This window comes from Doryrhamphus excisus, chromosome 13 (genome assembly GCF_030265055.1).
Source record: "Doryrhamphus excisus isolate RoL2022-K1 chromosome 13, RoL_Dexc_1.0, whole genome shotgun sequence".
NCBI lineage: Eukaryota > Metazoa > Chordata > Actinopteri > Syngnathiformes > Syngnathidae > Doryrhamphus > Doryrhamphus excisus.
This window is the reverse complement of record NC_080478.1, coordinates 2,302,639-2,320,276: the sequence shown is the minus strand read 5'-3', so window position 1 is coordinate 2,320,276 and position 17,638 is coordinate 2,302,639. Positions and strand designations below refer to the sequence as shown.

Genomic DNA, 17,638 nt, shown 5'->3' with positions numbered 1-17,638 from the left:
ACACTGGAATGAAGGCTTTGGGGGCAAGGAACATCACAAACTGAATTTAAATGACATCAATTAAAGGCGGGGGACTCACACCCACGAAGACAGAGGAGTTCGACGGTGGGATGTTGGGTGAATTCATGATATAACAAAAAAGACCAAGATAGAAAAGAAAACAAAAAACAAATCAGTCGCCTCCATGTTCCAGGATGCATTTCTGCATGACGTCAACTCCACAAGCATTGGACATGCGCGCCCCCCTGTGGAAGAAAGACTTACTACAGAACTGAAGGACAACTCTGTGAACGATCAATGAAATGACTAGTGAAAAAATACATGTTATTTTCTAGGATTAGCTGGGGGCGTATGTTTAAAAAGAAAAAAAACATATATGATGGAAACAATGGAGATTGTGAAAAGGAGCATATTCAGGTAAGATGGAACGGGTGGAGAAGTGCTGTGATGTGCGATAGAAGAGTTTCAGCTAAAATGAAAGGAAACGTATACAAAACTGTGGTGAGACCAGCCACGTTGTTTGGACTAGAGACGGTGCCACTGGGGGAAAAGACAGGAAGCAGAACTGGAGGTAGTAGAGATGAGGATGCTGAGGTTCACAGTGGGAGTGACCAGGATGGATAGGATCAGGAACAAATCCATCAGAGGGACTTTACAGGCCAGACTGAGATGGTTGGGACATGCCCAAAGGAGAGATAGTGAATATATATACCAATAATCATCTGATATTTTGAGAATAGTCGTACATTTCCGCAAAAAAGTGACTTTGTTACAGGCATTGCTAGAGACAGCTATGAAAAAGGGGTAAGGAAGGTGGTAGTGAGAAGGGTTAACCAGAGGCCAATCCGTTTGTCTTCAACTGCTCTGTTTTGCTGCCACGTTATAAATAAAAACTTGCCTGCAAGTTTAAACTTTATTTTCATAATATTTTTGGTTTTTTTCCTCATAAATATACAACTTTATTCGCGTAATACAAGTTTTTTTCTTGTAAATGCACGCCTTTATATATTACAACTTTATTCCTAACCCTATTCTTGAATATACGACTATTTTCACAATACACGTTTTTTTCTCATATACATCTTTATACCAAATTTACGATGATTCTCGCAGATACCCAACTTAATACTCCTAATATTACAACTTTATTCTCATAATTTTTTTACAATTGACATATACGACTTTGTTGTAAAATATTTTTCCATGTAATATACGACTTACAAAAATTCTCCTTAAATTTACGATGATTCTCGTAAATATACAACCTTATTTTCATAATACTACAACTTTATTCTCTGAAAATTACGGCTATTTATGTAAATGTACAACTATTCTCATAATATAAGTTTTTCTCTCAAATTTACAACTTTATTCTCCCAGTGTGGCCCTAAAACTCCAGCGTAGAAATGTCCAATATGTCCTTAAACACCACATGCACGCACACGTATCAAATGAATCAATTCATCATCTGGGCTTTATCACAAAACAGGTTTAATTTAATATCTCTTTATTTTTTTAAAATAATTAAACATTTGTCTTTGTCCAACCCTTTTGTTCTCACGTTTTCAATCGAGTTCTAGCTGGCCCGTTCTAAAGCACACATGACTTCTTCGAGGAAGGGAGGAGTGTCGTGGTCAACTCGCCATCGGAGTGGAACCCCCCCCCCCCTCCCTGCGACCCCTACACCCTTTGACCTCCCTCGGCCTCGCCTACCTGACTTCACCCACCTAAACCCCGCCCCCTTCCCTCCCTCCCTCCCCAACTAAAAAAACAAAAACAAACATATATCCAATGGTGAAAAGAAAGTTCATCCAAATCCCCAAATGAGCTAAAAGAGTGGAGAGGGAGAAGAAAAAGCCTAAAAGTGGGAAAGACGATCATAAATAGCAGGACGTTGTTCCATAATACCTCTTTATATCTCTCTCCACGCTTTCCTAAACAGAAACAGAAGCTAAATGACTACAAGATACAAGATTATCAGTGTACTGCATTCATCAATGTACAGGCTGGTCGTCTTGCTTTTCTTCTCACTCTTAATACTGTGAAGGCGACACAGCACCCCCCGGTGGCCAGGAGGTGGCGAGGCAGATCACCGGGAACATCTTTGGCGCTCCTCTCCACACTTTTTGTCTGATTGGCCTGTTATGGGGGCGGGGTGGGGCGGGGCGGGGCGGCATCAGTGCCAGACTGATACCACGTGGCCGGGAGGGGGTCCGGAGGAGGGGGAGGGGGTCCGGAGGGGGGAAGCGCTCCTTCACTCTTCGAGGAGGCAAGGACTGCGTCTACATGAGTGCTCGCACCAAGAGGGTCAAATGAAAGGTTTGGTCAGCGTGGTTCCTCTACGGATATTTATTCATCAGATGCTAACCGTAGCTGCTCGCCCGGGTACCACGCGGATGAGGATTGTGTGAATAAAGTTTTGTCTGGTCGCTTAGCAACAGACGCACACGTACAATACGAGCGACGTCGTCTTAAGTAGGATTGTCGGCCACTAGCGTTGACAGCACTTAGCTTCTCTGCTAACGTAACAGCTAGCATCCTTAAGTCTTGCTGGTGCACGGCTACTTGCCGCCACTAGGAGGCGACATAACTGCCGTCTGCAGTTCGGACGCGTACGAACACGCACGTAGACGCACTCGAGTGTTTTTGTCGCATTCGCTTCCGGTTTGTGGCGGAGGGGGCGGAGCCAACAGAAGAAGTCCCACAGCAGGAAGAAAAGAATCAGACAGGACTGCAGCGATGAAGACGAGTGCGGTGAAAATCAAACTATCTTCTGGCTTTTAACGCTGTGCTCCACGTCCAAATGTTTGTTTGTTAAAAGCCCCGCCCACACAAGTCATTTTCTCATTTTCTATTTTTTTCCTCCTTTTATTTATTGTAGTTTAGTTTTTTTTTCCGTCCGTTTGCAATAATAGCAGTTTAAGGGAACAAAGAAAAAAGAATTATTTACAGTGTTGAAAGTGTGAAAACAGACGTGATGAATCTACTGTAAAGTAAGTCGCACAAACACAGGAGAAATAAAAACATAAGAAAAAAAACTAAACAATTAAGAGACCAGCGGGCGCTCCGGATGGATCCACACGTGATGGACTTTAGTAGGGAATCTCTTCTTGGAGCTCTGGGCAGACATGGCTGATGTGAAGGGGGGCGGGGGCTGGGGGTCAGACAGGAAGGTCAACGGGGTGTGGGTGGGTAGGGAAGTGTGGTGGGGGGCGGGGCGGGGCGAATTGGAGGTTGTTCAGCGCGGTCTTCGTTAAGTTGGGATGATCCCGTCGCTCCTAAGGCCTCGCTTCAGCTCCAAGTCCTCCAGCCTCTTCCACAGCTCCTCGCGCTCCTTCTCCTTCTTCTTCTCGCTGGACAACAACAGGGATCGCTTTAGAGCCGCAGCTTTAGAGCCGCAGCTTTAGAGCCGCAGCTTTAGAGCCGCAGCTTTAGAGCCGCAGCTTTAGAGCCGCAGCTTTAGAGCCGCAGCTTTAGAGCCGCAGCTTTGGACCCGCAAGCTTTGGACCCGCAGCTTTAGAGCCGCAGCTTTAGAGCCGCAGCTTTAGACCCCGCAGCTTTAGACCCCGCAGCTTTAGACCCCGCAGCTTTAGACCCCGCAGCTTTAGACCCCGCAGCTTTAGAGCCGCAGCTTTAGACCCGCAGCTTTAGAGCCGCAGCTTTAGAGCCGCAGCTTTAGACCCGCAGCTTTAGACCCGCAGCTTTAGAGCCCGCAGCTTTAGAGCCGCAGCTTTAGAGCCGCAGCTTTAGAGCCGCAGCTTTAGACCCGCAGCTTTAGAGCCGCAGCTTTAGACCCGCAGCTTTAGAGCCGCAGCTTTAGAGCCGCAGCTTTAGAGCCGCAGCTTTAGAGCCGCAGCTTTAGACCCCGCAGCTTTAGACCCCGCAGCTTTAGACCCCGCAGCTTTAGACCCCGCAGCTTTAGACCCCGCAGCTTTAGAGCCGCAGCTTTAGACCCACAGCTTTAGAGCCGCAGCTTTAGAGCCGCAGCTTTAGACCCGCAGCTTTAGACCCGCAGCTTTAGAGCCCGCAGCTTTAGAGCCGCAGCTTTAGAGCCGCAGCTTTAGAGCCGCAGCTTTAGACCCGCAGCTTTAGAGCCGCAGCTTTAGACCCGCAGCTTTAGACCCGCAGCTTCTGGCCACAAATGCTAATGATTGACGCCTAACTTTACCAGGCGGGGAGCCTCACTCCATATGCTAGACACGGTATCCAGATGATTGACATACGGTAGATCTCCGCTATTTGCGGTGCTTACTGTCATGTATCAGTGAAGTTTAACCCTTCGATGCACGAGTGAGTGGACCCTACACTCTTCCACAAGTGGCTCCAAAACAACCTGAGCGGGTCATTTTGGACCCACTTATGCATCAAAGGGTTAAAGACAAACACGGAACGAATGCAGACATTTTTAGCTGTGATATCACATGACATGAATTAGTGTTATTTTTATGAATATACCTCATGAATAATTTGTTTTATTTGTACAATATGCATATGGCCTCCTCATCATCATCATGATCTATAGAATGAGAACAAAGCCTACAAAACCGATCTTCCACGCCTGTCGCTAACGTTCACAAGGACAACACCGCCAACATCGTGGCGTGATGATGCAAGAGTCGCTTACCGCTGGCGGTCTGACTTGTAAGTGGCTGTGAGTTCATCGAATAGTGGATTGTTCATCTCCATGAAGGCCTTCAGTACGTTGTAGACCAGCGCCACGATGGCCCTGTGGAGCACACAAACAGTGACTTGGAGGTTTTACGCCACAAGGGGGCACCCTAGTCTTCTTTTTCTTCTTTATTTCGAACATCATCCAAACATACTGAACAAAGCAAACATAAATCAACACAAATGAAAAATTTAATAATAAAAATAAAAAAATAATAAAATTAAATTAATAAAATGAAATAATCCCACTTGAGTCTTAGTACTTCCCTATTGTCACTGCTATCCCAAATACTGTGTTTTACACTTACACTTCCTTTAGTCTTTTATTTTTGTTTATTTATTAGTTGATTTCATTGTATTTATCATCCTTCCTCTTTCATTAAAAAGCTAGGGTGGGCCTGCTGACAGTGGACTGCAGGCCCAGTCAGCACGCCCCCACTCGACTGCCCTATCTAGTTAACTTGGGTTCATCAGTGGTGTGTGTTGCATTATTATTATTATTATTATTATTATTATTATTCCCTGACAGTACGTGGCCCCCCCCCTTCCTGATTGTCTGTCCCCCACAGCAATGGCGAAGAGACGTGTGAAAAGGCCCCACTCACGGGTTCCAGTGTTCTTTGGAGATCCGGTAGAGGCTGGCGAACATGATGGGCAAGATGACGCTGGAGTTCTCCTCGATGAGACTCATGATGTACTCGTTGTTCCAGTAGTACAGCGCCCGCTCGGCCACCTGCCACAGGAAGACATTTTCGATGACGCGGGGGGCCAATCGGCCGCCTGGACTGGGATGCGGTCACCCACCTGGAAGTGTGGGCTGGAGACGCATCTGGAGATCTGTTTGAAGAGCGGCTCTTGGATCTTGACAAACTGTGTCGGTTCTATGACATCCAGGATCTCCTCCAGTTCGCCTAGAAACATCACCTGCGGCCCGAGAAGGAAGCGTTAAAGAAAGCGTGTCCCCCTCCCCACGCGGTTCAGAGACAAAGAGGACGAGGATCACCTCTTTTTGACTGCACGTTTTAGGCCAGAACTTCAGTAAGCCTCTGATGACCTGAGGAGCAAACACAGGGTTGAAGAAGCTGCATCTTGAACCAGGTGTGGATCTGTGGCGGTACTTACTGGTTCTGTTAATGTTGGGTCTTTCTCTAGGAACTGTACAATGCAATACGCCAACTGCACCAGCAAAGAAGACGAGATGTTTCAATGAACAACACTGGTGACCATCACACAACAGGAAGTATACAGAGCACCAATCACTGTACCTGCGCGTGGAAGAGCGACAGGCTGCGGACCGTGTGGAGCGGGATCAACACTTTGACCAGAAACTGTTTATGCTCGGCTTTGAGCGGCAGAGCGAAGCCATTGATTATACTGCAAACAAGAAACATCAGCCTTTAAAAAACCGCTTGCTGGGTAGTGTGCCCTCTGCTGGCTGCCAAGGGGAACTAGCATACAAGTATCAGCATCTTCTATTAGCTGTGGACCAGCTAACGTGCAGCCGGTCCTTACATCAGGTGCTGTGCATTCGGACACAATTGCTATCAAATGTGGCTCCAACTGATAAATGATACAATGGAGGAAATATTGATGGTGAAAACGGAGCTTTGCAGTCCTGATGGAGAGTTGATCAACACGTTACGCATATAAGACGCACATTGATCTCACATTCTTGATATTTATTACAAACACAATAGCATGTCAAGAATGAAAAGCTAATGTGGCTCCAGGTTTTTTTATTATAAAGGATTAGCTTGAGAGAGGGCTGCACGGCGGACGAGTGGTTAGCCCGCAGGCCACACAGCTAGGAGACCCCAGTTCAATTCCACCCCCTAGAAGCCATGATATTTGACTAGTGGGCTGTAATGATGCCATCAGTCCACTGGGAGTGCTGTTGTTGTTGTCTGATGCCCCCTGGTGGCCAGTCCTCACTGGGAATATTTTGCTAGTTTAGCACCGTTGGTTAGCACGTTGGCCACACCGGAGCTCTGGGTTCCAATCTCTGTGTGGAGTTTGCATGTTCTCCCCGTGCATGCGTGGGTTTTCTCCGGGTACTCCGGTTTAATCCAACTTTATTGTATAATTGTAATATTGTAATATTTCACAGTTGTAGCATAAAGCTCACTAAATGTCTTCTTTCGGTAAACACTGAGATCTTGTGAGCCACCGATGCGAATGTGAGTGTTTTCGGTGGTGGTGGGGTGGGGTGGGGGGGACATACCTGCCCAGGATCTCCAGCAACTCAGCCACCCCGTTGAAGTGCTCCGTCTCATAAACAAAACTGCAGAGAGCACAGGTTTGGAAGGTCAGGTTTTTAAAGTTACAGGACATAAAGTGTCAGAAGAAGAAGTGTGATCATACTCACCGTAGAAAAATATTATTGATCTGTTTTCGTATAAAAGCCCTCAGCCCCAGGAATTTGCCGTAGATTCTATGCAAGACTGTCTTCAGGTAGTCTCTCTCCCGAGGATCTTCGCTGTCAAACAGCTCCAGGAGCTGAGAGGAGGGACAAAGGATGAAGGAAAGGAAAGACACCGCGCGGCATTCACGAGCGTGTAGGACTCACCTGTAGGACAAACTTCTGGTCTATGTACTTTTTGGCAATGCTGGGCTGGAACTCCTGACTCTCCAGGAAGCGGATGAAGAACTCATATACCAACTGAGAAGAAAAGGCGTTGTTATTTACTTTGGAGGCAGACGGATTGGAGATGAGGACCTCCAACGTTACCTGTAAGTGAGGCCAGGAGGCCTCGAGCGTGGGCTCATCCTCCTCAGGGTCAAACTCATTACTGTCGCTGGGCGGAAGGGTCCGGAATATGTTGTGAGACACCTAAAGTGGAGACACAAACACTCGCTCAACCCCTGAAGAGGAAGATCTGCATGATCTCCAAGCCCACTGACCATTTTGACAACTTCAGGGTAGGCCTGCTCTGTCAGGTAGCCCCGGCTGACGGTCACGTAGTCCACCAACTCGTTGAGTGTGGAGCGCTTGTACTCCTTCATCTTGAGGTCCGACAGAGTGTCCATGAAGTCAAAGACAGTACAGCACTGCTGCAGCTTCTTCAGGAACAGCTCGGGCTGCTCCGGGGCCGGCACGTCTGCGCACGCACACACATGCACACACACACACACACACACACACGCACACACACACGCACACACACACACACACACTGAATGGTCTGCTTCATAACAAATGTGTATTTGCAAAGTTATTCAGCGTTTCCCATATACAGTAAACCTCGCATATATCGGACTCGGATATATCGGAAATTCGCTCACAACGGACAGATAAAAAAGAAGCGATTTTTCTGTAATGCATTTCCAATAAAAATTCATTGCATATATCGGATTTTTTATAACGGATTTCGCCTATTTCGGACAAAATCTCCAGTCCCGTTCCAATGCATTTCCATGAAATTTCCCTGGCATATATCGGATGGCCGCATCGTGGCGCTCCGATTCGCCGAATGGTGACAGGCCGCTATACGACGTCATTTGCAGCGTTTGCAGCGTTGCCTGCGCGTCCAGGTACATTGGAAACATAGTCAAGGAAGTGCCTTTTTATAACGGATAAAATCCCATTTACGCATATACTGGATATAAATCCCATATATGCGTAAAACGGACATTTTCCGGTATACGCATATAACGGATTTCGCTTATATCGGACAAAACCAGTGGGAACAATTGAATCCGATATATCCGAGGTTTACTGTATTTATTTATTTATTTGTTTGTTTGTGGCAGCCCGGTCAAGTAGATTTGTCGCTACATGCTAGCCCTAGCTTATAAACCCATTATAATGAGGCTGTGTGTACAACATTGCTTGTTAACACACACATCTATGCCGGAGAAGAAGATGTAGCAGGAGGGATCATTACCAATAACAATCATAAATGTTGTAATTTTTCATAAATGATAGAAAGAAGCAACAGTACAGCAGACAGTATGTAGTACACACATTTGTTGTATTTGTTGTGCTTTGATTCACTTTATCGCCAACAATGTTATTCCTCTCTACTACAGTGTTATTTATTATTTATTACAATTACAAATGGGCGGCACGGTGGTCTAGGGGTTAGCGCACAGACCTCACAGCTAGGAGACCAGGGTTCAATCCCACCCTCGGGCATCTCTGTGTGGAGTTTGCATGTTCTCCCCGTGCATGCGTGGGTTTTCTCCGGGTACTCCGGTTTCCTCCCACATTCCAAAAACATGCTAGGTTAATTAGCCACTCCAAATTGTCCATAGGTATGAATGTGAGTGTGAATGGTTGTTTGTCTATATGTGCCCTGTGATTGGCTGGCGACCAGTCCAGGGTGTACCCTGCCTTACGCCCGAAGACAGCTGGGATAGGCTCCAGCATCCCCCGCGACCCTCGTGAGGAAAAAGCGGTAGAAAATGAATGAATGAACAATTACAAATGCATCATGGTAGCTTTTGCAAATTAGATGACATCATTGCATCGTTACGTCAGTAAATAAATGTGACTGCGTTGGACGCCCGTGTTTTTTAGGCTCCAAATCACAGCCTTCTTGGAAGGAAATATAACAAAACAAGACTTTTGAAACCACGTAATCATCCGATTGGTGGTCGCACGGCGTATGGATGCACGACGTATGGATGCACGGTGAGGTGAGGCGAGGCCAGGCGGCAGGTGACTTATGTTACAGGCCCACTGAGATGGTCGTGGGAGCGCGGAGGGAGGGGTCGCGCAGAGTTCACACCTGCTAGCTCACCACTTGAGCCACCACCGTGACTCAGTGGCGATGGTCTTGCAGGGCTGCTTCTTTGTTATGTAATAGATAAGCCGCTGCGAAGGCGCCGGACAACGAGCTGTGTGTGTGTGTGTGTGTGTGTGTGTGTGTGTGTGTGTGTGTGTGTCTAATGCCATCATGCATGAAGAGAGAAGGCCCCTCGGTCCAGTCTAAAGCTACTTAAAGCTACAGGGATGAAAAGGATAAATTCATATTGGTTGTCATGACAGTCATAGTCTGAGCGGCTAACCTCCCCATGATAGAACATAGACACGTAGTATGCTATAGCTATAGAAAGCTATAGAATTGGCCTTTAGAGCACCCAGAGGTACTTGGCATAATTAACTAGGAATGGACGACAGTGTGAAAGTATTGAGGAGTTACAGTAATACTCTTGACTTCACTGTAAAGGTACAATTAGGGAAGAGCGAGCCATAAAATGTCTGCAGCAGTGTCTTATTATACACTCAGCATGCACATCAGGGTATATGCACTATATATGCACTATATGCACTTAGCTGGGGTTAAGGGTTAATGAATCACGTGCCGGTACCGTAGGGCTGATGGCTACTTGGACATTAAGTAGAGGTCAAATGTGGAGGTGGGGACGCCAGAATAGAAGATGGCTGTGTGCAGATACCAAGATGAAAAGTCAACATCATCAGTGTGATTAAGTACACCTTTTTTCATTCATGGTCTGTGGATATTAAAAATAGTGTGACATTATGACTAATGAGACTAATGAGTTGGCTGCAGCATTTGGGAAGGAGGGGGTCAGCTAGTTGCCGAGCCTGCAGCGCCATAGGAGTGGCCATAGGAGCATGTAAAGGGCCTTAAAGGACGCTATGAATAGACTGATAATCACATAGGACACCCTAAGCCTTCACTGACTCGCGAGAAGCAGAAAAGACCGACAACGGAGGCCGCCTGTGGAAATGTCAGGTCAATAAAGACAACAATGGAGGAGCTATTGCTAACCGGCTCGCTGTGCCTTTTGGTGACAGGTCAAACTGCAGGTTTACATCCAACGTGGACCACAATTGTGTCGTTTGATCCAGAATACCAAGTGAGCCAAGTTCAAAAAACAGACCAGAAGTCAGAGATCAGAGCCTCAAGTTACAAAAAATATGAATAGTACTGTAACTATGCAAATGATGAACATACACTATTCACAACAAGTTTGGGGAATATCAGTTCATGGCGAAGACCAGCTGGGTGCGAGAATAAACGTGCTTCTCGTCCAAACTAGCATGACGTCATAGAATGCTCTGGTACATTAACAAGCGGTAAAACACAACACCGTGTAAACACAGTCATACAGTCCGAGCACGCCTAGCATGCTCTGCTAAACTAAGCTCCCCTCCCTATCTTCCAATCAAAGATTTTAGTCCAGTTTTCGCTGGTGGTCGCCTTCAGGGGGGTGTGGGTTAGTGGTTGTGATGCAATTCCATCACGATTGAGCGGTTCGGCAGGGAAATACGTTCCCACACAAACGTTCCTTCTTCTCACGGTGACCTCATTTGATTGACAATTTGTCCACAATTGGCCTTAATTCCATTAACATGGAAATCATGAACAATAATAAGAATGTGTCTATCTCCCTGTCAAACGAATGCAGTATGCGTGCATCTGTGGATGGAATACGTGACATTCATTCAAAGTTATCGCATGCCATGTGTGCAAATGTTTCTGCAGATTGATAGTACTTCCTCCCCTTGATGAAACATCCGTTATGCAAGTATTCCAAGTTTCCTTGTTGTCATCCTTTCTTTCGGCGTTGGTGCCACTTGTGTGCCTTGTTACCTGCTGGCTGCACTGGCGTATAATGTCGCCAAGATACACAATGCGCGTGGTCAAGTCAATGGTGCACGCTTGTTTACAAAATGGCAGATTCCAAGAAACTGGTTCTCAGCAAGGTTCCAAACACCTAGTCACTGTTGCGTTACAGCATACAATGACTGACCCCACTTTCAACCTTCGATGTGGGCCGTCCAGGTAAAGACATAGCACACAAAGCAGCTAGCCTGCAGGTCTTTGACCGCTGGTTAAAACCCAGAGAATCACGTCTGGCTCAGTGGTTGATGCTACTTGTTAGAAGACACCTCCAGAAGTGCAGCATGCACTTTGCCACACTTCCACATACGTAAAGAATCATTCCATTCCATTCCACTCACTGCACAAGACTTCCTGTTCTTTTCCCACTGAGGATGAAAATTCACCAGCTGAACAATAAGAGTATTGGTGATAGAAAACTGTAGGAAACTATCCAGCAGATGATATTTTTTGGCACATGAAAACGGAGACAGACTTGATGCTGGTCAAGTGTGAGGGGACCAGCGGGACAATTTGTTATGTTGCTAAATGCTGGCCTATCAACACAACTATTCTGAGATGCTTTATGAGCGCGGCTCCATCCTGGGTGCAAACACTCTGGCCTTCCTCTTCCTCTTCCTCTGCTGCCATGTTCTTCTTCAGCTCAGCTTCGTTGGGCTGCCCGGGCAGAGCGAGGGAATTGATGAAGTACCGAGACAACTTTGGCGGCTTTGCAGAGAACGACACAGCGCGAGACGTCCCACAAGACGGGCCATGAAGATCTGGTTCACACTGAGACCTTCAACAGCCACTTTTACATGAGCTTTTCTCTTTCCGAATGGAATCTTTCCGAATGACTTTTCCAAAAACAATGGTATACATGGAAAAGAATATTCCAATCTCCTGTCTACATGCGCCGCTATAATCAACCAGAATAGTCAACATCACATGACTAACACAATGCTTATTCAGCTACACAAAAAATAAACATGAACAGAAAAGATGTCCGTTGTTTATGGAACTTTTATGTTTATGGAACTTTTCATTTATAAGTCGCTTTGGAGTATAAGTCGCAGGAACAGCCAACCTATGAAAAAAGTGCGACTTATAATCTGGAAAATACGGTATACATATATATATATTTTTTTTTTTAAAGAAAAACTGGACTTATGAATGGCGTATAGAAGGGTTTAGATTGTGTTCCACAGATGGAGCTAATGCACACCAAAAGCTGCTTGCCAACCGCCAACAAACAACAGAAGAAGAAAAACACAAGGAAGAAGAACAACTTTCCGTTTGAGCGGGTACAAGATACCTCAATCGGATTGGGGAAAGGAATATTCCACCCCTGTGAATCCCATTATATGTTCATTCGGATTGGCACTTTTCTTTGGGAATGAGGCGTATACAAAGGTTACATTCTTTCCGTTTCAGCAAATAAACTGAATGTAATTGGAATATTTGGGACAAAGAAAAAGGTTTTTCGAAAGGTAAGTTTCGCTTCAACGCCCTAGCGGATGGCTCTCTCCACAAGACCAAAGCTGTTGGTATCAGCTGATGCCGTCATATACAGTGATTGTGTTTTGATCTGACAAATCCAGGCCCATCAAGATGTCAGCCTCAGTACCAGTGAGGAACACATTACACCACTCGTTAACACACACTTTTTAGGAGCTTGGGATTTGTGCCTACTTGAGTTCCAGGAAAGAGTCCAGCTGATGGACTCGGCAGCGGAGTGGATTGCAGCCTGCAGGTCAAGTCTGTGAGACGTAACGTACAGGGGTATAACCTTTGGTTTTAGTAACGATTCAAGTCATATCGTGATCCGTGGTTGCCAACATGATTCAAGGACGATATTGGTTCATTTAGAATGGTACGACCCAAAACAATTCAGTAACTTTAAATGGATTCAGTAAGTTTTAGCCAAAAATTGACTGTGAAATAAATACCTGGATACTGGAGGTGAAGTTTCCTATATTACCATTGTTTTTTTGGTGTAAGGGAATTGGGTATAAATAAATTATTAACAAGTAAACAACAATTAATGGCAAATGCATTTACGTTTTATTTGAATGAATGGCAACCAACAGTGAATTAACACATTGAATTAACAATGAATGAATGAACAGGTTGAATTAAATCAAGCCTGTGATGAGTTCTGATAAAACATGTCTTAAAATTTAAATTTGACACCTCATTCATTTCTCTACCCCGAGTATTTAAGAAATTAGAGCCGGGAAATAGCGCCTTTGGTTGGCATTGCTTTAACATTGAGTCAAGACAAATGCTGTGATGTGTCAGATTTGAACTCCATTTCATCTGCAAATAGATATTAAAGCCAATTTATCCTCTAATTTATCCTACATACCTTTTATCTTGTCCTCAAGCTCCGATCCATGAGTTTGAAAGGCTTAAAGTATGACGTATGACTGGTATAAATGTGGTATAAACGGTCAGTATAAATCCAGTATCAAGTGTAGCGATGACATCGCAGGCGGACCAAATCGAGCGTAGCGTCCGAGGTGTATGGTGTCTGGAGTCACTCTTTACAGGACAAAAAAAAAAAAAAAACCTCACAAACCGGTGCTCTTTGGAGAGGACGTGTCGGCTCTGTTTATTCAACTGCACATGTGCCGACCACACTGTAACCTTGGCAACCACAACAGTCGCCTTTACATGACGTCATCCGTGCGCCACACTCAACTGGCATGACTAATCAACTTACAGGAGTAACGTCTAAGGTCTCGACAATTAAAAGGGATTTCAAACCTGACGTGCTTTATTTCCTAGTATTGATTCAATCGATTGATTGATTGCCTTTTAGACTATGATAGATCTACATATCATCCGGAATGGAAACTTGCACAACATAGACCAATGTCATTGGATCGTAGGAATATCAATCGATACACCCCTAGTCACGTACTATTACTTTTATATACGTACTGTATGTTCTCTCACACACACTTGGAGTGTCATGAAAGTGGTGGATCACATGACTGTAAAGCACCTTGTACGCTGGTAGGACATCAATGTGCTCCTGCTGCAACCTTCGCCATCTGCACTGCGTGTGACCTCTATTTCACCTTACGGCTGCAGTGTGCACGAGCATGCGTGTCAGTGTAGCCATTTACTTTGACTTGGACAAATATACGTCAGCTTGAGCGGTGGTTGTGTGCAATGGGGTACAATCATGTGTCTTGGGGGGCTTGACAAGTCGCCAGGGCTAATCACTGCATGACGGATACGCACGGGCGAGGGGGGTGTTTAGCATCGACCGTCTTGACCTCTGTGATCCTGCATCCTCCTCGTGTACCGTTAATGAAAATGAGTTCAAGAAGCCGAAACGGAACGTAAGGGTTAACAACCGTGACATTCACATCTGTACATGACATCACAAGCATTAAAGCAGGGGTGTCCAAACCACGGCCCAATCTCTATCAAAGTCTCAGCGTACAATGGACTATGGCCGGCGCAACACAATATACTTTAGCGATTTGTACTTATTTGTACTTATTTGTACTTATACAGGGCGGAGCTAGCGTCTTGGACAAGGCCAAGATTGTTCAGCGTACCCATGAATGGAACAACCAAATAGACGCAAGATTACACGCAACAACTATCCGTGATTATGGTTTTGAGGAAATCATGTCAATCTAAATTATTCATTTTTGTAGTTTTACATGAAGAAAACAATTCAAAATGCTTATACGAAAGATATAAATGACAAATAAATGAAGACATTATTGATGACGTGAAATCACAACGTACATTTTTGACCTTAACCAAAAAAACACGCTAAACAGGGTGGACGCGAACTGAGGTTCTTTTAGTGGAACGCATTTCTTCATTCTTCATTTATACCAGGGGTGTCCAAAGTGCGGTCTGGGGGCCACTGCCGGCCTTTGACTTTTTTTATTGGGTTGCAACACATGGCAGAAATAAAATGAAACAAAAACTCCTTAAAAAATGGGAAATATGGGGATGAAGGGACTTTTTACAATTAAAAAAAAATGGAGGTGTGTCCGGCATCCATTGAGAAAAGTTTGGACACCCCTGTCTTTCAACTGCATGTTAACGCTGCACTTCCTGGCATTGCTCAAAGTCGCAGTAAAGAATGCTGATATAGTTATTGAAGAACTTCTGGTACGTCTATTATCAGTAGATGCGCTAAATAAAGTTGTTCCACACGTCATAGAAGAACACCACCGTATAAATAATTATTAATGACCCACATACAAACAACCGGCTAACCTTGTCTAAGCACCGCGCCGCTGTCAATCATTAACATGTGCACTTTGCTCGCCTCTGGCCAGCAACAGTGCATGTCGGTGAGCTACGGCCACGCCCCAAGGTGTGACGTGTGGAATGGAGGTTTTGCCATGACCGCAGGCTAGCGTTGACAAAAGGTGGAATCAGGCTGACACTGACGAGCACCATGACAGCTGAGGTGTGGACAGAAAGCTAGCAGTCATGCTAAAGTGGTTCTGTTGCAGCATTCATTCACCACTGTTGGACAATTCAGGCCAAGAACAACAATATGAACTCAACACAACACGGGAAGAACCGGTCCTCCACCCCTGTTTTCTTGGAGTTTTTCCCATGTTAAAAGACCCAGGATCCTGGACAGGATCCAAGCAAGAAGCCCTGATTATACAACAACTTAAAACAATGTCCAAGTGAAGGTTATTAACTCCATTTGTAACATTTAGACAAGACTGCTCAGTGTGTGATTCCCAAGTGCAAACGATTGTTTGTCCTTGGGGTATTGCCGTAGACAGGAAGTAGCTCTACCGCCATTGGGACATGCAAGGTGCCAGCCTTGTACTTATTGAGCCGTAGAAAAGGTTTGCTTGAAATGCTACTTATGTATTAGCCGTTTAAGTGGAATAGACATTGAAAAGATTTAAAGCCAAGTCAATTGCTGGTGCTAATCTCCAGCGCCTGGATGGGCTTTCCAATGTAAAGGCTGTGAAATGGAACTCAACTGGAGTCTTTATTGAGAACCGGTTATTTGTGTCCAGCTAGCAAAGTAGAGACCGAACGTTAGCCACGCCTGACCGCCCACTACTTGAGAAGCACTGGAATAAGCCAAAGACATATAATCATAAAATCAGTAACCAATAGTTCAGCTGTAATGGCAAATCAACCCCCTGTTGGTGGTCCTCAGGGAACAAACACCCTGGATCAACTCCAGCGTTCCCACTGCGAGTGATAATAGACGCAAGCAGCCAGTGACTTCTACATGGGTGTGTCTTCAGGGAAATCCTCCACATTTAGCAGCGACTGAGAACTGCTGAGTCAGGCTGCATCCTCACGGAATGTCAACACCGGTTTACTACAAACCACACACATTCTTCAGGCCGGGACTGGGAAGAATAAAAATGCTCTCCTTTCACTGGAGGACTTTCCATTGAGCTCACAGCCAGTAAACACACTCTTCTTCTGTTACCGTGCTGGTCCATTTTAAGGGTACGCCTCCATCTGGCCGACACACTTATGACGGGGTTGGACAGCCGAGGCTAACTTTAACACTCCATGCTGGTGTGCTGACTGTGAACCCCCCCATTTCCCAATCCAGACCCTAGCATAAAAGCCGTCACTCACGCAATCAGGATTCTGCTCCCTCGGTGACGTCCGCGTCAGTGGTCGGAAAAGGCGGCGACGAGCGTATCGTTGAGAGCGGATTTGAGGCCAACATGTGGGCAACAGGAGTTTGGCGGAACGTCCACTTGTGCCTTGTTTGTAGCGAGTGTTGCTGGAAAAATGTAAAGAGACACCTCGGGGCTCGGGTTTCTCCTGAGGGCAGTACGTGGAGGGGCAGGGTGGGCGCAAGACGAGGTTGGTGGGTCGGTGGGCTTCACTGGCCAAACAGAAGCAGAGGGAGTGGAGCTGAGGGGGCACCATTGTACCTCGGAACCGGTCTATTTCTGATCTGCTGTCTCTCTCTCTTTTAAAGTGTGGCCGACTGACCCCCAAGACGCCACCAGATCGACTGTACCAATGTTAGAGTAATAGTATGGGAGGAATAGTTTCATGCCAGAGCTAGATACGCATTCATCGCTCCTCACTGGGATTGTATTTTGTAGAATCAGTGTCCATCACTGCCAATCTAAAAAACAAACATACTTTAGCAATGCTACCAATTTTTTGTGTGCTACGACAATCAGCACAACACAAGCCACGTTTCAATGAGGACTTTTTCTCTTTCCGAATACACTGGTATCCACGGAAAGGACTATTCCAATCTCTTGTCTCCAAGCGCCGCTATAATCAACCAGAATAGTCAATGGGGCATGCCCAGTAAAACGTAAACATCAACTTCACGTGATACCGACTTCCCAGAGTTTTTCTTTCACTTGTTGGAATAACTCCGTATTGCCAGTTTTTCCTTCGTC

General features: G+C 45.6%; 2 protein-coding genes across 3 annotated transcripts in view; both read right to left on the bottom strand.

The window, feature by feature from the left end:
* LOC131140087 (potassium voltage-gated channel subfamily H member 5-like) overlaps positions 1-1,275 on the bottom strand; it is a 50,128-nt gene extending 48,853 nt beyond the window's left edge. Inside the window, exon 1 of the mRNA XM_058090189.1 lies at positions 80-1,275. The gene's annotated coding sequence lies outside the window, so the exon portion shown is untranslated. The remainder of the gene's footprint in view (positions 1-79) is intronic.
* Positions 1,276-2,206: 931 nt separating this feature from the next.
* Positions 2,207-17,638, bottom strand: part of LOC131140088 (serine/threonine-protein phosphatase 2A 56 kDa regulatory subunit epsilon isoform) — a 29,216-nt gene continuing 13,784 nt past the window's right edge. Inside the window, exons 3-14 of one of the 2 annotated variants that reach the window (XM_058090191.1) lie at positions 7,570-7,766; positions 7,397-7,498; positions 7,235-7,327; positions 7,034-7,164; positions 6,890-6,949; positions 5,934-6,042; positions 5,791-5,844; positions 5,672-5,722; positions 5,473-5,592; positions 5,274-5,401; positions 4,625-4,726; positions 2,207-3,353 (exon numbers count right to left, since the gene is read on the bottom strand). In XM_058090191.1, the coding sequence (XP_057946174.1) occupies positions 3,254-3,353; positions 4,625-4,726; positions 5,274-5,401; positions 5,473-5,592; positions 5,672-5,722; positions 5,791-5,844; positions 5,934-6,042; positions 6,890-6,949; positions 7,034-7,164; positions 7,235-7,327; positions 7,397-7,498; positions 7,570-7,766 (1,247 nt within the window). In that variant the 3' untranslated portion in view covers positions 2,207-3,253. The remainder of the gene's footprint in view (positions 3,354-4,624; positions 4,727-5,273; positions 5,402-5,472; positions 5,593-5,671; positions 5,723-5,790; positions 5,845-5,933; positions 6,043-6,889; positions 6,950-7,033; positions 7,165-7,234; positions 7,328-7,396; positions 7,499-7,569; positions 7,767-17,638) is intronic. The other variant, XM_058090190.1, reaches the window with a different exon arrangement.